The 26412-nt window shown below is 46.2% G+C and overlaps 1 protein-coding gene across 6 annotated transcripts in view; it reads right to left on the bottom strand.

The window, feature by feature from the left end:
- Positions 1-26412, bottom strand: part of CTNND2 (catenin delta 2) — a 492702-nt gene that overhangs the window by 311520 nt on the left and 154770 nt on the right. For 3 of the 6 annotated variants that reach the window (XM_060244322.1, XM_060244320.1, XM_060244319.1), the window contains one exon: positions 16631-16699. The exons of the other annotated variants lie outside the window; for them this stretch is intronic. In XM_060244322.1, the coding sequence (XP_060100305.1) occupies positions 16631-16699 (69 nt within the window). The remainder of the gene's footprint in view (positions 1-16630; positions 16700-26412) is intronic. 6 annotated transcript variants of the gene reach the window in all.

Below are 26412 nucleotides of genomic sequence, written 5' to 3'. Positions count from 1 at the left end.
CGTGCGGGCGGGGAAGGCGGCGAGTGAGGGAGGGAGCGTCCCCGCGCATGCGCAGAGCCCGCCACACCGCCGCCAATCGCCCTGCGCACGCACGGGGGACGCTCCCTCCCTCCCTCCCTCGCCGCCTTCCCCGCCCGCACGCGCGGCCCACCAGCTCTCTGGCTGGCTAAACCGGGACCTCTAATGGTCCCGGTATAGCCAGCCCGGGAGGCGGGAATTGGGGGCCAGAACCGGGACTTTCCCGGGTGACCGGGACGGTCTGGCCCCTTCTCTTTGGGCTTCTGGAGGCCTTTTGGAAGCTATTATGTGAAGGAGTCTATTGAAGAATGTGTCTTGAATGTGATACTGATGTCTACTGATAACTTGTGGAATTTTGGTCTATCCTTGCATTTTCTATCTTTGCTCATATAGATCCTAGCAACAGCATCAGTGGCTCCAGCAACCTTAGTCATACACCATCACAGTACTTGCTCGTCCTCTAATGTGATTTATGCTATCACATTCTAGCAATGCCCTTCCACCCTCTACAATAGACAAACAGGGCAGTCCCCATAACAAAGAATTGATGGACTTTAGTTTGACATCAGAAACCACAACATTCAGAAAGCTCTGGGGAAATATTTTGACCTTCCAGAAAAATCAGTTGCTGACTTAAGAGCAGTCATTTTCTCACAAAGGGAGAGAATCTCACTCCCACAAGCAGGCTCAAGGTGGGTTCCATCATAAAAATTCACAATAAATACATCTAAAATAATCAGAGCATTAACAACTAACCAGTGCCTCAACAGACAATTAGCCAATTGGATCCCAGGTGGTCACTTGGATCTGAGGTCACTAGGAGGGAGGCCTGAAAAGAAGTGGGCGCCCGCTACAACTAAAGGTCTGGCGAAAGAGCTGTCTTGCAGACCCAGTCATCTGCACTTTCCCCCCAGCAAGCTGGGTACCCATTTTACCAACCTTGGAAGGATGGAAGGCTGAGTCAACCTTGAGCCGGCTACCTGAACCAGCTTCCACCAGGATCAAACTCAGGTTGTGAGCAGAGAGCTCTGACTGCAGTACTGCAGCTTTACCACTCTGTGTCACGGGGCTCTTGACTATAGAGTAGGGTTTGGCACCAACAAAATGGATTGTTGGAAGTGGTTGGGGTGGTACCCAGAGGCATGCAGATAGGTTTGCTGGTCTGCTGGTCCCTGGTATCATGTGGTGCTTACGTGTTCCTTGTGTCTGTGCTGAGGTGTCCAGGAAGTTCCTTTCTTGTGTAGAGTAAGTCATAGTTTGATGGTGGGATGGAAGCTGTGGAAAGCCTGGTAAAATCTCTCAAGGGCTTCTCTACCACAGGGCCCACTGTTCTAGATTCGCCTGACATCCCCTGTCTCTGATAACAGTGACTCTAGAAGAGATTCACTGATGACATTTTAAATGTCTGGATATTTGCAAGTCACATGGTGTGTCAAGAACAACCTATGCAGGTGAGAGGAGCAAAAAACACTTATCCAATTACTTTCCAAATTTCTACAGAGTGTAAAAGTTCTGAGTAGCTCTAAATGAGGCAGAAATACATTAAAGCAGTGTGCCAACAGATGTTTATATTTCCCCCCACCCCCCAAAAGAACTGAGATGCACTTGGCTGTGAAAATTACGAATAGGCCGGCATACCATAAACCATGTGTCTCTTCACAGACATCAGGTGTTTGAAAACTGTATTATTTATAAATGTCTTCTTTTGACAGAGTGAGTGATGAGCTATTGGAAGGCTGTCACTAGAAGAAACACACCACTTTGGATTTCCATTATGAGCTGCACCTGCTCAGAGTCACCTGGTGCCATTTCCTAATGTGGTGTAAACACACAGAGAGAACAACCATAATGTCTGTTAGGATAGACATGTGGTCTGCTGGGCAGAGCCACCATCTGCTTTCTTTCTTGCCATTGACAGGCAACCTGGGACACCAAACAGATCAGGTGCCTAAGATGCATGTGTGTGATTGTGCTCTTGACTTATGGTGACTGTATGAATGAATGGCCTTCCAAATGGCCTCTCGTTAACAGCCTTGCTCGGGACTTGCCAAGGGAAGGTCCTCCTGCCTTTCTTGATCCAGCTCATGTGGGGTCTTCCTCTTTTCCTAGCATTCCTGCCAACTGGAAACCATCCTGTTTCTCCATAGACTGTCCTCTGGAAGCCTCTTGTCCAGAGTATGGGTGGCACATCAAAGCAATCCGATTCTGTGGCACACCTTTTCTTTTTAAATTAACCAGATCTTTTCCTGATCCCTGCAATCAAAAAGCTTTGCTGTAATCTGTGAAACACAAGGTGATTTCCTTCTGAAATTCTCTCATATGGCTGAGTAACCAAAGCAAATTTGCAATATGATCTCTAGTGCCTCTTCCTTTTCTGAATCCAGCTTGAACATCTAATGTTTCTCTTTCCATATATATATTATATATATTCCATATATATATTATATATATTATTATATTTTGAGCATCACTTTGCTTGCACGAAAAAATGGGGTTTTTTTGCTTATTAAAAACCCCCAAGCCACCAAAACAACAGTGAGGCGAGGAAGAGTGGGAGAGGTAAGCAAGAAAACAGATACTCTACAGTCCATTTCACCAAAAGCTAGGTTTAATTAAAAGTTATTTTATTTATTTACAAAATTTATGCCCCACTTTTCTGCCCTCATCGGGGCCATCAAGGTGGCTTATACATTTTAAAAAATGCATAATAAAAACAAATCTTAAAAACCATCAAAACTGAACAAAAATGCATCATTAAAGCAACTGAAACTAGGCTTAACATGAAACCAATAAAACAAGTCAGGAAGGAGGGATCACAGAGGGAATGCCAAACCAAAGAAAAAAGTCTTCACCTGCAGGTAGAAGATGACAACAGAAGGGGACAGGTAAGTCTCTCTAGGGAGAGAGTTCCAGAGTTTTGGTGCAACAACCAAGAAGGCCCTATCCTAGGGGTGCCCAACGCAAGGCCTCCGATGAGGTTGGGTAGATTTATAAAGTCCATATGAAGGTATGAATGAGCTTCAGGGCCATATTTCTAGATATTGCTGATTCAGAGTTCACAGATCAACATCTAGGAGCAGCAATGGTGCTCTAAGGTACCATTATTTCTTCCAGGTTCTTCATTTTCCTCTTCCATCTAGTTGAGCCACAAAAGGAAACATTTAATGGTTTTTTTTAAACTCCCGAAGAATAAGCTAGCCTATAGCAATTTAAATCTGGGGTCCCCTCCAACGTGGCCCTCCCCTTGGGTACCATGGCAACCCCTTTCCTGGAGACCGTGATGTGGGCAGGGCCAAACGGGCTTGGGCCATCCAGCTTTACAGCTGCCCCCCCACCCCAGCATTAGGATCTTCACAGGGGGACTGAAGGGAAGCCACTTGGGCAGCTGCCTCCACCGGCGGTAAGAAGGGAGGCCCTCAATGCTGTCCTCAGAGTTGGAAAGGAGAGGGGCTTCTGGCATCCTGGACTGGCCGTCTCTCTCTCCAGCTGTGAGTTCCTGTGGATGTAGCTGAGGCAGAGCCGAGGACTGGTCCCCAAACCCAGTGCTGCTGACAACAGGGTCAAACCCTGGTTTTCTGGAGCTGCCACAAAGACATACCTGGGATAGGAGCCAACCCTATCCTAGCACAGCTTGAAAAACAGGTGGAAGAACTGACTGCCATTGATTTCCCCTTTCCAAGTGTCTGTTGAGTGAAGAGGGCTCGTTCTTGTGAAATAATATGCTCCTTTCTTACGGGTCTCTGTTAGCTTTAAGGCTGTCACTGGAAATTTGGGAAAAATGCAAAGGGAAGGAATCATTCTGAACTCATTGCAGTATTCAGCTCCTTCCTTCCTTCCTTCCCTTCCTTCCTCCCTCCTTTCTTGTAAATGGACCATTTGTCACCATTCTGTTGAGAAAAACCAAATGCTCTGAAGTTCAATTTGTGGTGGGCGTCATTTTTTAAAAAGCTGAAGAATGCTCTGCCCCCCCTCCCCCCCAATTACACCGAAGGCTGCCATGTCATGCTGAGCACATCAGGGACAACTAGAATGATTTCTTGGCTCCCAGGAGGCAGCTTGGGAAGAGGCTTCGCTCCGCCAACAGAATCCAGGAGATGCCTTGTGTGTGTGTTTGTTTGGGCACATCAGCTGGCTGAACTGCTCAGCAACTCCACGTTTATTAGATGCCATCCAACTTGGGTTAAGATGACACAGAAGGCTTGGCCCTTGCTGAGAGCAGGCCTCCCACCAGAAACGCTCAAATGCCATCTCAGTACATCACGGCAGATACGAAAGTGATTTCTAAAAATGGATTTTGATGTTCACAGCATGAAGACAGTAACATTTATCTCTGACTCAAAGCAAAGCTTGGCTAAGCATTCAGACTTGCTATCAGATTTCTACAGCTGCCACAAGGCAAAGGATTTCTTCTGCTCCCTTCCTCTGCAAACTAGTAATAATAGCAAGATGGACTTCAACAACATTGGTTCACAGCACATGAAAGACTTCAAGTGATCTTACAATACAGCAGAAGCAAATAGTGTAGATAGGATGTTATTTTTTTCTTAATTACTGAATACAAACATGCACACATGTGTCCCATGAACTTTTGGTAAGTAGTAATATTGTAAGAGAGAGGATCAAACAATTAGAAAGTTCAACTATTAGCCCTTTTCCAGTTCATCAACGGATAATAAAAGCAAGTACACTTTAAAGAGATTTAAAGAGCTTATAAAAGAGGCTAGAACATTTTCCCATTAAAACAAATAATATTTTCTCCTGCAGATCCCTAACCCAGCCGAATGCAGCCCCAGGGCAATTCCCAAGGGGGCCTCCCCCTCCCCCCCGCCGTGGCAGCCACTAACACAGGCAAGGAGAAGGAAGAGGGCCAGGGACTCTGCACCATCCTTATGACGAGCGGTTCCCATGATGGAGTCTCAAAACTGCTCTTTTGAGACACTGATGTTAATGGTCTGAAGAGATGACATGGCAGACAGCTGAAGATAGCCAGGGGTGCGGGGGTAGGGAGAGATTTGCAAATATACCTTCAAGATGCAAATCTGGACACACATTTGCTTTCTAATTTAGAACATTTTATACTAATCTGAGGGTCCATTGATATTTAATATCACATATGAATACGCTCACTTCATCTGAGACAAGCCATAAATGGGTCAGGCGAATATGACATCCCTCTTTAAAGTCCAGTAATGTCCACACACAATGGACTGAGGCAGTGGATACATCTTGCAGAAAACTGTCTCCTGACTGGAGAGGAACAAGGCATCCTAAGGTGGTTTAAAGCAATGGCTTCACAAATGCTTTCTCTGGGTCACTGGTAGCTTGACCTGACCACTGGTTTGCCCAGAAGCAAATCCCAAGCATTAGTGCCAACACTGTAGGGCTACTGCTTTAAATAAATATTATACTATTCATTACATTTCTGTCTGACAACTACCAGAGTTTTCTATAATTTTTGACCAATACACAGCCAGTACATGATCTATCAGCAGCCATGGAAACGTGACGCAGCCCTGCTTTGATTGCAAGCCATGCCAGGACTAGGCTACTGGCTTTAGTTCCCTGCCATGTGACCCCAAATGCTTCCTCAGCGGTTTCAAGTGGCTGGGAGCTGCCTTGATTACACTGCTGGGAACACTCCACAGGAAATGGGGGGATAGTTGGATTTTCTTCTAGAAAAATAAAAACTGTGTATCATTAAATAATTCAGACCATGGAATTAATGTTAATCAACTACGTTGAACTTAAAAAGTACCAAAAAGGATTCACTTTTTTTGTTTAGGACCAAGATTGAATCTCTCTCTCTCTTGTTTTCTTTCTGGTTCTTCTGCCTCTTGGGAACCGTCTTTCCTGAGCCAGCATACCTTTCTTGAAAAGCAAAGAAAACCCCAGCTACATGCTTCCAACAGTGTAACATAACATATATATTCATAGAGTTGGAAGGGACCTCCAGGGTCATCAACCCCCTGCACAATGCAGAAAACCTCACCCTAAATTCACAGGCTCTTCATTGCTGTCAGATGGCCATCTAGCCTCTGTTTAAAAACCTCCAAGGAAGGAGAGCCCCCCACCTCCCAAGGAGGAAGCCTGTTCCACTGAGGAACCACTGTAACTATCAGGAAGTTCTTCCTATAATGTTGAGCCGGAAACTCTTTTGATTTAATTTCAACCCATTGGTTCTGGCCCTAACTTCTGGGCCACAGAAAACAATTCCTCACCATCCTCTATATGACAGCCCTTCAAGTACTTGAAGATGGTGATCATATCACCTCTCAGCCGCCTCCTCTCCAGCCTAACATCCCCAGCTCCTTCAACCTTTCCTCATAGGATTTGGTCTCCAGACCCCTCACCATCTTCATTGCCCTCCTCTTAATCTAGATAAAACCAAGGTTTTAGTCTTCACCAAACGATTCAAGGCTCATTGCTGGTTTCTAAATGGTAAACCCATTGAGCAAGTTAAAATTATTAAATACCTGGGGGTGATTTTTCATTATCAGGGAAAGCGTGTGGCACATAAGAACTATGTTGCACAATCTGCGCAAAGAACAGCTGATGCCATCTACCGTTTTTACATCTCTAAAGGGGCCAAATTCTTGCCTGCAGCACTAAGGCTGCATACTGCAAAGACCAGGGTCCAGTTGCTCTATGGCGCTGAAATTGGCCCTTATTCAACCACCAAGCCGTTGGAGATAGTACAAACCAAACTCTTGCGCAAGCTTCTGTCCGTTCCCAGTTGTGTGCCAAACACTGCCATCAGGTTGGAATCTGGCGTCCCAAGCATCGAGACGTCTATGTGGTTAAACACCCTTTGTTACTTTTTGAGGGTTCTCTCAAAGCCAGGTGGCCTTCCCCATCTGATTTTTTTCGACTCTTTTGTGGGAACTTGGGAGAAAAGGTGTCTAGATTATTTTAGACTCTGTGATCTCTCCCCTGAGTCCCTAGCAATGATGGAACTGAGGGATGCGAAAGAACTTTTGCGCCTGAGGTTGGTTGAGCTGGAACTGAGATCTGCTAGAGCTAGTCTTTCTGCGCACATTTTCTTAGGGAAGCAAGCTGAAGTACTGTCCCCAGCCAGGTATCTTTTCAACATCACTATCCCAAAATATCGGATAGCTTTCTCAAAAGCACGACTCAACGCTCTTTTTTCTTCGGTGCTTTTGGGACGTTACGCTGGGTCCCCATATCTGGAAAGATTGTGCCCCTGTAATTGCAATGAGGTCGAAACAACTCTCCACATCGTTTTGCGGTGTCCAAATTACAATGACTTGAGGGCAAGATTAATCTCTCCAATTCTCGGGTCCTTCGCGGGCAGGCCGGAGGATGAGCAGATTGCCTTCCTCCTGTCTGACACTCACTCTGATGTTTCAACTAAGATTGCCTGTTTCTGTTATGTTGCTCAGTTGGAAAGGAGGGAAATTGAGAATGTAAATCTTGGCTATGATTTTTAACAATATGTGTAATAGTTGGCGTAAGGAACTTTGTGTAAGAGGTGATGGGTTTGTTTTTATGATTTTGTTTCTGTTTGTATTAAGCTGGTCGGATGACCGTGAATAAAGTACTACTACTACTACTACTACTCCTCTGGACCCATTCCAGTTTCATAGTATCACAGAGTTGGAAGGAACCTCTAGGGTCATGTAGTCCAACTTCCTGCACAATGCAGGAAACTCACAAACACCTCCCCCCTAAATTCACAGGATCTTCACTGCTGTCAAATGGCCATCTAGCCTCTGTTTAAAAACCTCCAAGGAAAGAGAGCCCACCACCTCCCGAGGAAGCCTGTTCCACTGAGGAATCACTCTTAAAAATCAGGAAGTTTTTCCTGATGTTGAGTCGGAAACTCTTTTGATTTAATTTCAACCCATTGGGTCTAGTCCTACCTTCCTGGGGCCACAGAAAACGATTCTACACCCTCCTCTATATGACAGCCCTTCAAGTACTTGAAGATGGTGATCACATCACCTCTCAGTCGCCTCCTTTCCAGGCTAAAGATACCCAGATCCTTCCGCAAGCTCTTTTAGAACCCTTGGATGCAGTTCATCTGGCCCTGAGAACTTAGTTTCATTTAAAGAAACTAGGTGTTTATGTACTACCCCTATGCTGATCCTAGGTTGGAACTTCATACCCTCATTATATATTCTGTTTTTGCGATGTTGAGCACCATTTCTCTCAGAAGAAAAGACTGAGGAAAAGTAGGAATTAAGCAGTGTAGGAAAAGTAGGAATTAAGCAGGCTAAACATCCCCAGCTCCTTCAACCTTTCCTCATAGGACTTGGTCTCCAGACCTCTCACCATCTTCGTCACCTTCCTTTGGACACGTTCCAGCTTGTCTATATCCTTCTTAAAATGTGGTGCCCAAAACGGAACACAATACTCCAAATGAGGTCTTACCAGAGCAGAGTAAAGCAATACCATCACATCTTGTGATCTGGACACTATACTTCTGTTGATACAGCCCAAAATTGCATTTGCCTTTTTAGCCACTGCATCACACTGTTGACTCATGTTCAGTGTATGATCCACTAAGACCCCTAGATCCTTTTCGCACATACTACTGCTAAGACAAGTCTCCCCCATTCTATAACCATGCATTGGATTTTTCCTACCTAAATGCAGAACTTTACATTTACCCCTGTCATTTTATTGGTTTTATCCCAGTTTCCAGCCTGTCAGGGTCATCCTGTATCCTGTTTCTGTCTTCTTCTGTGTTTGCAACCTCTCCCAATTTACTATAATCTGCAAATTTAATAAGCATTCCCTCTATTCCTTCATCCAAATCATTGATAAAGATGTTGAACAAAACAGGTCCCAGGACAGATCCATGAGGCAAGCCACTTGTCACTCCTCTCCAAGAGGATGAGGAACCATTCACAAGCACTCTTTGGGTGCGATCTGTCAACCAGTTACAGATCCACCTAATGGTAACAGGACCCAAACCACATTTTACCAATTTGTTGACAAGGAAAGTATGTGGAACCTTATTGAAATCAAGATAAACGATCCAGCAAGGTAGTCACTTTCTCAAAAAAAGAGATCAGGTTAGTCTGACATGACTTGTTCAGAGACATCTGGTGGAGTGTTCTGGTGTCAGACTCAAAGTAAATACTACTGCCCAGCCAGGTATAGAGGGCTGCCCAAACTCCGTCCAAACAAACCCCCCAAAGTAGACCCAGAAAGATCCCGAGCCAGGCAGGATGACACTGAGGGGGGCGAAGAGCAGCAGTCCAAGATGGGGCAGGCTAGCCAGGATGTGCCAGGGAGCAGCAGCACTCAGCCAGTGCTGCTGGGGGAAGTGGAGAGCCTGTCAGGATGCGGCCTTTGCAGGGAGAGACATGAATGGCTCGAGCACATTCCACCATGGGGGGGATACACGTTCTACTTAGGAGTGGAGGTACAAGGGAAAGACCAGCATCCATCAGCAGCTTCCACTAACAACTCATGAGATCCAACCCAGTCTAGTAATGATGAGCAGCAGAAAAATCATAGACGGTTCCTCTAAGATATGATAGCAAACTCAGGAAAATATTGCATTTAGTTTAAGGGGGGGGAAGCCTTTTCTTTTTTAATCCATGCACATTCACTTTAAGAATACAGAGTCATTACAGCAACTCCACTCCTGTCCTCTGGCCTTCTGGCTAACATGTCACAGTTCCATTGAAATGCCCCCAAAGCACACCTGCAGGCCACAGGCTGAATGCCAAGCAGAAGAGATGAGCCAGTGCCTCCGAGAGGTCTCTGCAGCTGGTGAAGATTCCTGAGCCAAGCAGCCCCACCCAGGCCAGGCCTCCTCTTTCCTCCACCGCAACGGCACATGAGCTTCTCCCATGGTGACAGGGCCAGCAGAGTCCATGGGAGACTAGAGCAAAAGAGTTGGCATACTTGATTGGGGCGGGGCCAGTCATTACAAAAATGTTTCTTTCTTAATTATACTTTCAGTAATTCAATGCTGATCCAAATCTTTGGTTGGCTTCAAAGATTCTGTTCTGGCCAATGGAGTGAGCACACCACATGCCGTGCACATCTTCTCCGTGGAAGCTCTCCAATATCACCCAGCATTCCTGGAAAACAATCCTGAGATGCAAACCCCCTTGGTAGGGAGATATCATTTCCTCTGGTCCCATTCCACAGGATGAGTGCAAGGATTCCTTAATAAATCTCATTGAAGACAATTAACCACCTGGTTTCTAATACTTTCCTCTCTCAATAACGCTCTTGGTGACTCCAGCAGAGATCCAACTCTGAGGCAAGGGACGTGTCCCAATGAAGGGGCATCCAGGAACTCTTTAACCCAGTGTGGTACTGGAGCAAGTCTTTGAAGCAGCTTGGATTGCAGGAGACATCTTGACCTCAGCAGTATTTGAGGGCAGCTGCCCTGAAGGAGGAGAGAATTCAGAGACTCCTTAGGCCCTCCTACAGTGTCACTAACAACAGCCAGGCTCCTGGCAGGGCAAACCTGCTGAAAACAGCATGGTGAGAATCTTGACAGACACTTGCAGATCAGAAAGTGAATATCAGAACTTTTGCAAGGATGTGAACAAATAAACTTATAATTAAGTGTATGAAGGTTGTTGTGTAAACCAAATGGGATTTATATTATACATGCCAGGTGACGCGATCATAGAGGCATTTTTTAAAAGAACAGTCAAGCAGTAAAGAACACCTGTCCACTTTGGAGACCCCCAAGATTCCATTAGAGACATGAGCTGTGCTGAGAGCAGTGTGGAAATCAGATTCCATTTTTCAGTCGTGTAACTGCTGAAGAATTGTTTCAAAACAATTTCAATTTCAAAATGTCCTGTATACCTGGCAAGGACATATTGGCTGTAGACATTTCTCTGGGACACCCTCTGCCTTCTCTTTAGACTTTTGGAGGTTTTTTGAACACTATTATATGAAGGAGTACAGAGGAGTCTCTTCTTGGATTTTTGATTACTATTGAAAAATGTGTTTTGAATTGTAATACCTATTTCTTATTACTAGTTTCTGAACTCTGACCACCAATTCTATCTTATTATGTGTATTTACTAGGATTAAAGTGTAGATGACTGCGGAAAGCAATAGCAAACCACCCTGTAAAAAGTCTGCCGTGAAAAACATTGTGAAAGCAACATCACCCCAGAGTCGGAAATGACTGGTGCTTGCACAGGGGACTAGGATTAAGTTTCAATAGACTGATGTCTACTGGTAATTTGTGAAATTCTGTGACTTTTTTGATGGTCTACCCTTGTGTTTTCTCTCTTTGCCTATTACATATGCTTGGAGTCCCTGTGTCAGAACTTGTAACTCTCCTATATGCTGTTAGCCTAACTGACTCCATATTGTAACCAGATACTAACTCAATGTGCTCTTAGCTAGGCCACTAACCAGACCGCTATGCATTTCAAACAAACTGTGATCACTGAAGGGTGGCAGATAGCCTCTGGGCAACATCTGCAGGTGCCCTTTGAAGCCAGCCGGCCAGAACATCTCAGCAGGACTCCATCCTCCCTTGCTGATAACAGACCCTGGGAAACAGACAATTGTCTCTAGCCGTGTGAAAGATCGTTTTATTGTTGCTGCCACAACCACATAAAAATGTAACCAATGCTAACTTCGTTATCAGTGTTATTCTGTGCCTTCAGTACTGTAGTTCTCAATAAACGTCTATACTTTTGTAACGAAGTCCTGGGCCTCGATTGAAGTTCTTCCAGTTCTGACACCCTGTTTGGCTTATTCAAAAGAACTGCCATTATAAAAACCCAAAATGTTTGCAAAATGTTGACCATACAGAATTATCCACCATTTATGTGGAATCCTTCCACTTCATAGAATCATAGAGTTGTACATGACCCCCCCGCCCCCGGGGATTATCTAGTTCAACTTCCTGAACAATGCAGGAAATTAATAAATACCTCCTCTTAAATTCACAGGATCAGCATTGCTGTCCCTTGAAAGACATCAAGAAAGCAATTTCTGTTGGGATCATTCTGTTTTTATGTATTTCTTTGAGGACTTTAAAGAACTATGAACGCTTGAGGACTATTAAGAACTCTTCAGCCTTGTGATCATAGCTTGGAAGAGTTGGAAAACAGATACTGGCAGAATAATTATTCTGGAAATATTTCTTCAGAATTAAACAAAGCTTTAGCAAACTGAAGCCTGTATCAGATTTATATTCAACTAGTGAATTTTTTTGAGTAATTGTAAATGGAGGTTTATTTGTTTTATAAAAATTAACTCTTCCATCCTCTCCCATTCTGAAGTGTCAAAACAACTGACTCTCTGAATTTTGAGGGAAACTAAAATAGAACAGCTGATGTTTCAAAAGGGTGTTCTGCTCCTTTATAGTCTAGAAAATACCTGCCAATCCATCATCTGAACATAGGATGATTAGGATTACAACCAACATATAATTAATTGTTGTCATCAGGGCTTTTTTTGTAGCAGGAACTCCTTTGCATATTAGGCCACTCCCCCTGATATAGCCAAACCTCCAAGAGCTTCCAGGGCTCTTACAGTACAGGGCCTACTGGAAGCTCTAGAAGGATTGGCTACATTGGGGTGTGTGTGTGTGTGTGTGTGTGGCCCAATATGCAAAGGAGTTCCTGCTACAAAAAAAGTCCTGGTTGTCACTCATCTCTCCCCTGGCCCTGCCCCAACCCATTTAATTCTAAAGCATCTATGTGACAGGGTGGGCCAGACAGCTGAGTGCTAACTAACACACTGGTCTACTTCTGGGGTGGGGAGGGTGTGGGGGGGTGGAATTATAACAACTTCCATATTTTTGCAAATATGGTATTTGGTGCCCTTTTCTTGCTTGAAAAAAAAATACAGATCGCATGCAGGCAAAAAGAAAACCTTGAAGTTAGAACAAAAGAAGTACAATGATTTAACATTATCTTTGTGGCCTGTGGACCATAATAAAGGTTGACTGATAAGTAGCCCCCATTCTCTTTGCAAGTCCCCGAGCCACTGGAGGACATTGGGTATTTTATTTTAGCAATTTCAAATGAAACAGTCACTTTTTTGTTACAGCACCTAGGCATTAATAACAATGATTATTTGTACTGCTTCTGTTTGTAGTTCTTGGGGCATCAACAAAGCATCATAAACAGTAGATTCCTTTAACAATTAAACAACCCGACTGTCTTGGAGAGAAGCAGCCTAATAATTCTCTCCCTTCACAGAACATGCTGCTGCCAAAAAAAATGATCCACAGCCAAAGCAATACCAGGACCAGAACGGCAGACCTAGAAACATGGGAAACCTTGGGAACAATCACTGGCTGTATCCACAGATCTCTCAAAGAACACACGGGGTAAAGTTCCAGTGGCCACAGACCCACATGTTCCTAAATTATCGGAATAAGACACTCCTCGCAATCTACCCAACTGTACAGAGGAGGAAAGTATTTAGCCTGGCCAAAAGAAAACACCTCTGAGATGTGGGGACAGACATAGAATCATAGAACCACAGACTTGGAAGGGACCTCCAGGATCATCGACTCCAACCCTCTGCACAGTGCAGGAGCTTCACAAATACCTCCCTCCCTCCCAAGAGTAGATGGAGAAACAAAGGAAGGGGGTCAGAGGGAGCAGCACAGAAGAGCATCCTTCTCGGCAAGCCGGCCAAGAGCTGACGGACCATCTACAGCCTCCAGTGCTCTCCCCGGAAGCAGGAGAAACAAAGGCAGCAGCACTAAGAAGAAACATCTGGATTCAAGACTGGATCGTCAAGAGTCGTTTCCACCTCGTAGATGCCACTGTCTGCCTCTGCACAGTCTCCCATCCACGCAGGAACGAGGGCCAGCTCAGCTTCGCTGCTGAGGTCTGACAACATGAGCAGGCTGGCCTGAGCAATGCACGGCGCAACGACGCCCCCAATATTACTACCTGCTATTTAAACAAACAACCGACCAACCAACCAGTTCTGACATGGGACAGTGCAAAGCCTAGAGATCCTCCAGGCGGCAGGCAGGCACTTCTTCCGAGGGAACGCCTGACTCCAGGGCAGCGAGGAGTAGGGACTGGAGCCAGGAACCAAAGGCCAAGTGCTAATGCATGAATGGAGCAAGGTCCAGGATCTGAGAGACTGGGCTGCAGGATGAGCTCACAAGCTCCTCCTGCCTCACAACTATTTTTCACGGGAGAGCACATGGGATGGAATGCAGGGCATGAATGGACTGTAGGAGTTTAAAAAAAGACTGGAGCCACCCAAAGCCCCTTTTGAGGTCAAAGCCATGGTTTATGTACTGAGGGTCACTCTCTCTCCCAGTCCACAGCATTTCACTGATCAAAAGCCCGGCCCCTGCAGGCCACAACTGGAAGGGCTCCCTTTCCCCTCCTTCCAGCACAACTTGTGGGGGAGAGCAGCCCTCTAGCATCTACTCAGCAACACCAGGACTCCCCCTGGCCATCTCCTTAAAAAAGAAAATCTGATCTGCCCTTAATGTGGCAACCCTGGATCATGATGACCATAGGGTGCAGGATGGGGCTCCCCATTTACGCAAAGGAAGCTGATGGGTGAAGAACTCTTCTTCCTGCCGAGTTTCCCAAAGGCTGCACCCTGTGCAGAGTTACTCTGGCCTAAGCTGGATTTCATTTTGTTTTCCTGGCTGGAGCTAACTGAGGAGATATAGCCCAGATGTAACTTCAAGGCTTCACTGAAAAGGAGGCCTCTCCTGGGCTCCCAATTAAAGGTGGCACTTCCAGGAGAGAGAGAGAGAGAGAGAGAGAGAGAGAGAGAGAGAGAGAGAGAGAGAGAGAGAGAGAGAGAGACTGGCTTCCAGAAGTGGGGGAGGAGGAGGGGGAGGAGGAGCCTGTCTTGGGTGCCTTTCTGTCTGGACTGGGGAGAGCTGCACATGACAAGCAACCTCCTGCAGGGGCCAGAAGAGGCTGCAAGTGTGAAGCTGAGCAGCTAATCTTGCAGCATTTCCCTCTGCCTAGTGCAGGAGATGAAAGGAGCTTCCACTTCTGCCACGTTAGATGACCAAACTGCTTCCCAGAGAGTAGGCCAGCCTCCCTCCCCACAATCCTTCTGAATCTCGAAAGGGAGAGGCTGATGGAGCATCACATCCACAGGTGTGCCATCTGGAGGGTGCAGCTTCCACAGGATTGGCAGACAACCCACAGTGCAGTCCAAGCCTTCAGTGGGTTGACAAGGGCATAATAGGGGTCATTCAAGGTGGTAGGTGACTTGTGACCACACCCTGAGGCAGACCTCCTCCTCCTCCTCCTGCTCCCTGCAGCTCTGTCTCCTTTGGGTTCAGATACCAAACAGTGGGATGGATTCTGGTCAAGTTTTCTGTTTGGCAGAACAAGACCTTTCCCAGCTCCTCTCAGCTGATCTCCACAAAGAGTTCCTCGGGGGAGGGGGGGTCTGCAGGGGAAATCGATGGGAATTGCAGGTCTGGATCTAACCCTTTGTGTCTTGAATGGCCAGGATCCCCACAGTAAGAGCCATAAAATCATGCCCCCCGCCCTATTATTTGCTTCTCTGAAATGGACTTCAGGACATTCCAAGTGGGACAGGGTTCCATTAGTGCATCTTCAGAATGGCTCAAGCAGCCAACAGAGCACCAAATCAAAAAAAGGCCATCTCCTAATCAGAACTACTTCACTGGATTTGGGATTACTTTATTATATGGTTCAGAACATTCAACAAGCAATATTTGAACATAATATTTCAATGTGCAAATAATGGAAACAGGTATGGGGGAAAGGCATATTTTCCTTCTCTCCCTGACCTCAGGTGTTCTTCTGCCGTGTCCAGCTTCATGCTCATTGAAAGTCCTGCATTAATAGTATTGCCAAAATTATAAAGTTAAAAGCTACTTTCTCCTGCCTACTTTCTTTATATCACATATATTTAAATTCCGTAACGAATGACACTGACCGCTTTCGGACAACACGCACACCTACGAAAAGCACAAAAGGAATAGAGTCCACAAGCAGAGACATAAATAATTCCTGTAAAACAAAATCAGTGCTCCATATAGTGCCAAATGATAATGTCTGTGAAAGAGGAAAGTATCTTAATTGTCCTTTTATACCCACAGCCTTATTCCCCTAGAATTTATAAGGCATAATTTAAAATGAAGCCAGAAGTCCTGTTAACCTTCTGGCAGCCATGCAGAAGAGAGAGGGCCAGAGCTTTGTTCCACTTCAGCATGCAGGGGGACACAGAGCTCCTCCTCAAGACAGCGCCTTGCTGATGGGGGTTTCCGTTTTCTTTTTGTCACTGGCTTCACTGGTTTTATTAACTGGGTTGCAGAGAGGGGGCATGTGCACATGGGGGGGTCCCTTGACCTTCAGGGGCAGTGGAGGGGGGCAGAGATGCTGGGGAACACCTGAAAAGCCCCATGATGCATGCCGGACACAAAATGTGGCCTTCCTAATTTTCACTGTAACGGGGTGGATTTTTTAGGAGGGGGGAATAAATCTTCATAATGGCCTGACCTTTTTGGAAAAAGGGGAAACAACATTCACATACAAATCAGCATGGAAAACCAAGAAAGTCTGCCTGAATGCAGAGGTCAGCTGTAATACTTAAAGCATCAGAGAGGTTGGAGCCCATTCCAACTTGCCCTCTTTTTAGCATGTGCTAGAAATGAATCAATCATCCAAGTACATACACATTTGAATGCGTATTTGAAATCTTATTGGAGGCAACCATCATCCAGGAAAAAGGGTTCATGAAAGATCTGGAGAGGAACAGAATTGTGGAGGTTAGCAGAAAAACAGACACACACGGTTCAGTCAATCATTAAGAGAAGACTGTGCACTTTCCATCATCATAAGAGTTGCAATCAAAATTAGATACAAGTTTAAAACACATGAAACAAGGCAAAGCCCTACCTATGACCTGAATCTTTCTAAAAGATATGGTATTCCTACACAATCTTTCAAAAACCATATTTTGTACGACAAAATTACATATATAGTTGGTTTTCAATGACTTCTAGAGCTCTGAGAACCAAATTAACTTTGTTCACCATGACTGGTAATTTAGCTGTACAGGCAGTACCAGGAAATACATTTTAGCCATCAGTAGAGATAAATTTTATGTAGATCCTCTCATGAAGGCAGATCTTCCCCAAGAAAATCCCCTGGGATCTTTTCTGCCGGAGTCGCTGTTCCACCCTTGGTCTTCTGCTTTCCGCGGCTCAAGGCTCACCCAATTGATTCCCCACCAGCTGCTTTGTGGGGCATTCAGATTTGCACCTGTCCGATTTCCTCCTGCATCTTCCTGATCTTTAAAAAATAAGACCAGGAAGACATGAGGGGGGAGGCTAGAGAGAGACACCTCTCCAGGGGTTCCTGGCAGCCGCTGGGGGAAGGTGGGGGGGGGGAAGTGCTTTCTTATTCACAGGCTCCAAGCCTGTGGCTTTGCAGATACTGCTTGTGCTGTCTCAGAGAATTGCCTGAACTGGACTGCCAACAGAAACAAGGAAGGCTCTCTTTCAAAGTACAATCTGCCTTCTCTGGAAGTCTTTGCTTCCCACCAATTCTTACACAAACAGCAACAGAATCAGAAGCTTTTACTCTAACAGACACACAAGCTACTTCCAGCATGGATGTGCTCCTCCGCTCTGAGCAACACGGAATGCAACCCCCCCATGGACATGGCAGTTCATCCATTTCCAGAGAAGCTCATAGGTCATGTTAATGGAGCGGCTTTCTGGTATTTCCAAAGAACATGAAAACATACCATTCAATGTCAAACAATAAGGAACAGGAGGGAGAAAACTCTTCACAGATAGATAAAGAAGTAAATTATGGAATCATTAAGTTGGCAATCAGATCCCCCCCCAACAGATCTTGTAACTGTGAAATGCCGAAAGCCTTCTCCAGGTCAGACTGGAGCGCTGACATCTAGCCATTGTGATAGCGACCTCTTTTGTGGCCCGTGGCTAAATTCTCTCCAAACAACTAACTAAGAAGACTTATTCTCTCATGAAGATGATGATACTGGAATGTAGAGCAAAATACTGCTGCAAAAGATGCCCACAGATAATATGCCCATAGATACTGCAGTGGTGGGTGTTGCTGTGAGAATATGGGCAAAGATCCTTGGGGCGGATCCTGCTAAATCCTGCAACAATTCTTCATGCTTACTTGGCCTGCGATGACCTATTAAGTCCCAGGGGCAGATGACTAGTTTTCCTCTCATCCAAACAATGCCCCAAGTACCTGCTTTAGTCATCCCAACAGGAGTAATATGCAGTCATTTATTTGAACAAGAGAAAATACAAATGGGAGCACCACTACAGTGGTGGCTGAATCTCTTCCCAGCTCCTGCTGCCCAGCAAAGCAAAGCAAAGCAAAGCAAAGCAAATTTTATTTTTATATCCCGCCCTCCCCCACCAGAAGGCGGGCTCAGACTCTGAGAACCTAACCAGAACCTAACCTGCCCAGACTCTGAGAACCTAACCCACACAGCTCTGGACTCCTTTCTGGTTCCCTCTTGAGCCTTGCAGCAGCTGTGCCCACAGGGGCACTTTTGGGGGAGGGGGGAGCAGCAAATGCTAGCCCTGCTCCCACAGTCCAGCACTGCCCTGCTCTACTCCTTTCCAGACAATTTAGCCACAAATTCCCCGCACCTTTCCCTTTTCTAAAAGGCTAAAGATGGAACTTTTTTTTTTTAAAGAAAGTTGGGAATTCATAGGAAGTAAAAGATTATGGCTACAGATTGCTATAATGTTGTATTATAGCAGACTAGCAATTAACTGATTTTTAAAAGACCTGAGCAAACCACAGAAAAACCTGGAAAGTTCAAGAGGAAAATGGTGTTCTGCTTTGGAAACAAAGGTGGAGCAAAACATCTGTATGGAAAGCAGAGAAGGACAGAAACTTGAAAATGATACTTTGTGATTAATATACTCACCCTTGATGCACCCTGTGACTTTAACATTTCTGTCTCAGGTGCTACAAGGAGAAAGATGACTCACAAGCCAACTCTGCAGCAAATCACCACCAGTTACCTTTGATGATCCAGCACTCGGTCTGCCTCCCGGCCTGTTTTGGGAACTTTTTATACTGGGTGGAGCCAACATGAAAACTACCACAAGACATCTTCATATTTACTGGGCCAATAAACTTACAGCATCAGCTGAAGTATTCATATAACAATTTCTTTCCCCCCAAATAACTGAATAATTAGAAGAAAAAGTCACTTTCATTTTGACTAATTTGCCTCTTAACTGTTCTTAAGCAGAGAATACTCAAAATCAAAGTAAGGTTTTCTTTCGATTAGACACTGCCTGGTGACTACAATCACAGCTTCCTCATGGAAAAGGGGAACATCGACTTCTTCCAGTTTAGAGAATGCAGAGCCTTTTACAGCTCTGAAGCCTTCTTTGGGAAAACAAAGAGGAGCAAAAAGAAGCCAGTTTCCCCATATTGATGCCGTCAAGTGCAGCTCTGTGTGCTGTGGGTCAGTGAGAGGGATGACTCCTCAGAGGAGGGGGAGGCTGCGTGGCCAGCCTGGAGTTGACAGAAGCCGAGCAGCAGCAGGAAAAGGGGCCATTTCTTCCACCCTCCAGCCCCACTCAGCAGGTGGAAGTCAGCTGACTGCTCCCAGCCTTTGAAACTTCTGCAAAGCAGGACATGGTGTGTCATATAAGATGAAATTCTTTCAGCATCACAGGACCTCACGGGCACTGGAATCCCACCCAGTAAAAGTGGGGCACCTCGACAGCCCCCCCCCCCGAATATCCTCTTTTCTTTTCCCAAAAGCCCTCATAGTCCCTCTCCTCCTGGTGCCTCTCTTTCTTTCCACCCACCAGCCCACCTCCCTGCCTCTGTCTTCAGCTTCCCTTCCAGCAGCCTCTCCTCAAGGAAAAGGGTGGCCTATTTGCATCATAGTGCCCGCTCAGGCGGGGCAGGGGACCTGCAAGGACTTGTGGGGGACACACCTGCATCCCACTATTTCACCTTTCCCTTATCTTAGCTACTCCTATTATCTTTACCCTCCTTCCCTGCTTCTTTCTCTCCCACCCACCAGGCTACCTTTTCTCTGCCCCCATCTTATTTATCCAGCTCACTAATATGCTGCCTTCCTCCAGAAAGAAGGCTACTCAAAACAAGCTACAATGTTCTGCTCTCCTCTGTTTCTGCAACAACTTTGTGAGGCCAGCTAGTTGGGACATGTGTGACTGGTCCCAGGGTGGGGGGGGGGGGGATGCTTCAAGGTCCCAGTCTGAAGCTCTCACTGCTACACTGCACTGCCTTGAGCCCAGCAAGCAGCCAGACGGGGGTGAGTCAGGCAGGATGGCGGCAGAGAAGTGCCTGTCGGCTGCTGCCTGGTCTGGCTCCAGCGAGGAGTCTTCCTTCAAAGGCCAAAACAGCACCGGGAAAGGCCCTCCCCCTCCCTTGTCTTCACTGACAGAAACCAAGGCACTGACCCTCCCCTTGTCTTCACTGACAGAAAACAACACAGCTGTGGTTGCCAAACAAGGCCACTGATTGCATATACTTCTTAAAGCCACAGGCACTCCTTCTATCATGTTGGTTTCAACCCCAAAAGTTTTTTGTGTGCGTTCTTTTTAGATTTCAGATTTTTTCCCCTGTAAACCTGAGGGATTTTTCAGGCTTGGTGAATGGATCCATCTTGTCCATTCACTGCTCCAATCTCCAGATTTAATTATCCTCAGATTTGGCTGAATTAGCTACTAGAATATAGACAAACTTGCAGGGAGGGTCCATCTCACCCCCCTCCCTTGGCTTCCTGCCCTTTCCACCCTTCTCTCTCTTCCCTTCTTTGACCAGCTCCCTCTTTCTCCCCCTTCCCTTCTCTGTCGGCCCTCCCCCAATTCCTCTGACAACCTCCCTTCCTACCCTTCTCCGACAATCCTCCTGTTTCTCCCCCCTCCCCTCCTTGCCTCGCTCTCCTCTTGGGCCACTGAGGCTGCTGCTGCTCTGAGAGCCACCACACTGGTGGCCAGGCCCCTGGGAGCTGCTGCCTCGGTGGCAGGGCTGCCAGCAGGTCCCCAGGAGTCTCCACGGCGGCAGCAGCAGGGTTCCAGACAGTTGCTGCATTGGCAGTATGGGCAACTGCAGCAACGATCCATGAGGCTGTGCAGGTAAGTCACCTGCAGGTGAGCAGACAATGTTATTTTTTTTGTAGGGGGAGGATTAGCTCACCCTCTCTCTATACACAATGTTTTCCCTGCAAAATTGATGGGTCCCCGAAGTTTGGAGGAAAATATCCTTTCTATCAGCCTGATCCACAGATTTAGATATTTGCATGCTGGCTCACACCTGAGCCTTAGAATCTATGACAATACTTAATTATGCCTGATTAGTAACCAATGGTTATCATGGCCATCTTTGCACGAAAGACGTATACCAATGATATGTAATAAATTCCAGGTTAAGGGACCTCACCTAATATGCTGGTTGACATGGATTAGCAAAATTCACTAACTCAAGGAAGCCGTAAATCTGAGCAAAGAGATGCAATACAACCTTAGTCCCTGACCTCATTCTAGTGATGTCTTCTTGTGAGCAAGCAAAACAGGTGGCCACGGAAGGGGATGCACATCACCGTCAGCACTCACACCGGCATAGCAGATCCCCCCACTGCAACTCGTACTGCGGGGGGGGGGGCAAGAGAAAAATCGGGTTATATCAGCTCTACAGAAAGGGATATTTTATTTGCTTGAAATTTATATCCAATGTGTCCATATGACTAAAAAGTCTCCTTCAGACTACAAAAGCCTTTCACACACACACATACAGGCAACCTAAGCAGAGTTCCATCCTTCTACAGTATGTCACAGAAGTGAGTACACCCCCTCCCATTTTGTAAATATTTAAGTATATCTTTTCATGTGACAGCGCTGAAGAAATGACACTTGGCTACAATGTAAAGTAGTGAGTCTACAGCTTGTATAACAGTGTAAATGTGCTGTCCCCTCAAAGCAACCCTAACCCTAACCCTCAGAATTACGCAACACACAGCCATTAATATCTAAACTGCTGACAACCAAAGTGAATACACCTCTAAGTGATAATGTCCAAATGGGGCCCAAAGTGTCAATATTTTGTGTGGCCACCATTATTTTCCAGCACTGCCTTAACCCTCTTGGGCATAGAGTTCACCAGAGTTCACCAGAGCTATATGTGTAATTTTAATTGCTAATCTAATGTTTTACTATTTATGTTAATACATTACTTACTGTTAGCCGCCCTGAGCCGCTTTGCGGGGAGGGCGGGGTAGAAATAAAATTTATTATTATTATTATAATTTATTATTCACAGGTTGCCACTGGAGTCTTCTTCACTCCTCCATGATGACGTCACGTAGCTGGTGGATGTTAGAGACCTTGAGCACCTCCACCTTCCATTTCAGGATGCCCCACAGATGCTCAATAGGGTTTAGGTCTGGAGACATGCTTGGCCAGTCCATCATCTTTACCCTCAGCCTCTTTAGCAAGGCAGTGGTTGTTTTGGAGGTGTGTTTGGGGTTGTTATCATGTTGGAATACTGCCCTGCAGCCCAGTCTCTGAAGAGAGGGGATCATGCTCTGCTTCAGTATGTCACAGTACATGTTGGCATTCATGGTTCCCTAATGAACTGTGCTCCCCAGTGCCGGCAGAACTCATGCAGCCCCAGACCATTCCCACCACCATGCTTGACTGTAGGCAAGACACACTTGTCTTTGTACTCCTCACCTGGTTGCCGCCACACACGCTTGACACCATCTGAACCAAATAAGTTTATCTTGGTCTCATTGGACCACAGGACATGGTTCCAGAAACCCATGTCCTTAGTCTGCTTGTCTGCAGCAAACCGTTTGAGGGCTTTCTTGTGGATCATCTTTAGAAGAGGTTTCCTTCTGGGATGACAGCCCTGCAGACCAATTTGATGCCATGTGCGGTGTATGGTCTGAGCACAGACAGGCTGACCCCCCCACCCCTTCAACCTCCGTAGCAATGCTGGCAGCACTCATATGTCTATTTCCCAAAGCCAACCTCTGGATATGACGCTGAGCAAGGGCACTCAACTTCTTTGGTCGACCATGGTGAGGCCTGTTCTGAGTGGAACCTGTCCTGTTAAACCGCTGCATGGTCTTGGCCACCATGCCGCAGCTCAGTTTCAGGGTCTTGGCAATCTTCTTATAGCCTACGCCATCTTTATGTACAGCATCAATTTGTTTTTTCAGATCCTCAGAGAGTTCATTGCCATGAGGTGCCATGTGGAACTTCCAGTGACCAGTTGGAGGGAGTGAGAGCAATAACCTGCTCCCCTTCACACCTGATACCTTGTACCACTTACGAGTCACATGACACCAGGGAGGGAAAACGGCTACGTGGGCCCCATCTGGACATTATCACTTAGGGGTTTACTCACTTTTGTTGCCAGCAGTTTAGACATTAATGGCTGTGTGTTGCGTAATTCTGAGGGTTAGGGTTAGGGTTGCTTTGAGGGGACAGCACATTTACACTGTTATACAAGCTGTAGACTCCCTGCTTTACATTGTAGCCAAGTGTCATTTCTTCAGCGCTGTCACATGAAAAGATATACTTAAATGTTTACAAAATGGGAGGGGGTGTACTCACTTCTGTGACATACTGTAAGTCCACTGAAGTCAATGTGCTTAGAAGGGTGTAGTTCTACTTAGAATTGGACTGCTGGTCTATTAATTTTAGAGTCAGTAAACTGGAGTAACTGCTTAGAACTGGAGGACTTGCATCTTGAGGCTAAATGACACACGGCATTGGGGACTGAGGTTGTATCGTCTTGGGGACTGGTGGGGAGCTGGTCCAGGGCCACAGCACTACAGAAGGGAAGTCTCTCCAGGCGTGGGATTTCCTCAGTCAAAACTGCCCTGAAGTGGACTCCATTTAGTCCCAGTGGAGCGGAAAAGAAGGAGACAATGGTCTGAAACATGTGACTGTCATTATCATAGGTGCTTTCCACTGGCGGCAGGGCTAGAGTGGGCAGCTAAAATGGCCCAGTCAAGCTGGATGACCCCCATGGCACCAGACATCAATGTACTGTGAACCAGCCAGCAATACCAGCAATGGGCATCAGACCATCCAACGTATCCCTCCTCACATACTCGTGGTAGGGGAGGGGAGAAAACTGTTCAACAGACACCAATGGCCATTGCTGCTGAAGACTCTGAGCCACACAGCTCCTAAAGGTTGTCTTGGGCAGTGGAATGGTCAGTTCACCTCTATCTGGCTGAAGGAGAGAAGCCCCGCTGAGTGGGGAGATCACCTCCCTTCCTGGATGCTTTTCATGCTTCTTCCCAGGCCCAGGCCCACTGTGGAGGCAAAATTATATGTCAAGAGAAGTGATGGAAGATCCCCAACAGAACAACAGATTTAGCATGTCTTGTACTTTCAGGAATAGAGCATGACATACTCCTCTCAGTTCTTCAACTCAACTGCCTTTTGCTAGTTGTTGCATTGATCCCTGGTTGTGTCTTCTCATCGTCTCCTGTGTGTTGACTGCAAATAGGAATGGCCACAATTCTCCAAGAACAAAGACTCTTTTTGTGTCAACAAATGGAAATTTCATCCTTGCATTCATTGTGGGTTGGCAGGAGAAAATGTCATCTTGCATTCCTCACCCTGCCAACCATATACCTTCTTGGAGTGGTTCTGAAAAGCATTTGGCTCGGAAACAACTGCCAAGTTCTGCTCTGGGCTGCTCAGCAAGCTCACCTTTGTGCTGCATCTGGGTTGTGCTGGTCAAAAGGCCATGTGGCCTTTCCCATGAAATAGTATTTGTATGTTGACATTTCTGCATGGCAAGCGGGAGCTTCCATTTCAATTTGTATCCAGAAGGCCCTGCCAATTCCTCACAAATGCCTCTTGCCCACACAAAGGAGAAGAGACCAGCTCTTACAACTTGTTTTTTCAATGTGGCTGGGAAGAGAATGGCTGTTTCTCAATGTGGTACATGAAAGAATACCGAGATCCAGAAGCCCTCCATTCGCTCTCTTTGTTTCTGTCAGAGATGTGGAGTTACTTTTCCCCTTTGGACAACAGGTGCTACCACACTCAACCTTTAGTAGTGGATGGAAAAGATGAAAACTGAGGAATCACTCCATCTTCCAGATCTATTTCTCCTCCTTGTGTGATTACTGATCTTCCTTAGAATTCTGTGGCAGTAGGAAGAAGAGGGAGAGGAGACTGTCCTGCCCACATCCTTCTTGCTGGGCACTGCACAGTGGAATGAGATTCTTTACTTTGTGCACACTGCCTGGCCTTGCATTATTGATCTCATCCACAGGCAGGTCTCTCTCTGTCTCTCTGGTAACTCTGATGGATTTCCAACTTTTCCTTTCTCCTAAGCATGGCTGGAGCTGCATTTTGGCTCCCTGCCACTGCTCTGGCTGCCACAACCACCGAGGAGTTCATGGGATTTATGATTTGCTTAGCTGAAACAAAGTTCCCAGAAAGAAGGGCTTTCGAGTGGCGACCAGAGTGGCTCTCAATTGTGAAGGGGTTGGCATCTCCCCAAGGAAGTTGAATGTCTCTTGCAAGGATTCCACACTTTTCCTGCAAATGGGAACTTGTAATTTTTTAAAAGTCCGTTTTCCTTGGTAGGTAGGCATGGTCACACTTTCTTCTATGACACTCTACTGCCATCGTTGATCAAAGGACTTCAGGCAAAAGATGTGATCTGCCAACAACTGCCTGGGATGCCACGGGTGTGGAGAGGGACCCACCAGCCTTGTGCCTGTTTGGGGTCCAGGTCTGCCATGGCAGGAAGCAGCCCCAGAGGCACCCCCCACTCTGCCCAGAGAGCCTGCTGCTTTTCTCCCTGCATCTGAGGGGGGGGGGCAGAGGTAGGAGACCCCAGGACTGGAAGAGAAGGGCAAGCAAGAATTGGACCTGTGAGGAACAGTCAGCAGCCCTGACTGATCACAACCAGCCCTACTGAGCAGTGCAGAACGAGTCAGAAAAAAGGAAGTAAAACTTTTTTTTTGGGGGGGGGGGGAGGGGGTTTCTGCAACTGTTGAACAATGCCAAAACAGCTGCTGGATCTGAATTCAGGCCTTCAACTGGAGGCCCTCTGAAGGGCCAGTGCAGCAGAGAGGGGGCATGTCCTCTGGAGAGCCAGTCCCAGTGGGTCAGAGACCATCACGTGGCAGGCCATCAGCCACAGTCCACCCGAGGTGGTCTTATGGCATTGAAACCAAAATGCTGAAGACGTTAAGCCTACATTTTCATTCATAAGAGGTATGCTAATATGTATACCTGCATAGGGAAAATGTATTTGCTTTTCAGTGTTCTGCCAAGATATTGCTTGAGAATTCTACTTATTCTATACACACACACACACACACACATATAATATTTGTCACACCCATCTGGAATTGGGCAAAATGATCAAGTCAGACGGTGGAGTAATCTGATGATATTTCAGAAAATTTGAAAGTAAAATTGCTGAATTA

Source organism: Heteronotia binoei, chromosome 7 (assembly GCF_032191835.1).
Source record: "Heteronotia binoei isolate CCM8104 ecotype False Entrance Well chromosome 7, APGP_CSIRO_Hbin_v1, whole genome shotgun sequence".
Taxonomy (NCBI): Eukaryota; Metazoa; Chordata; class Lepidosauria; order Squamata; family Gekkonidae; genus Heteronotia; species Heteronotia binoei.
The sequence above is the reverse complement of the archived record's forward strand: the minus strand, read 5'-3'. Positions and strand labels throughout refer to the sequence as shown.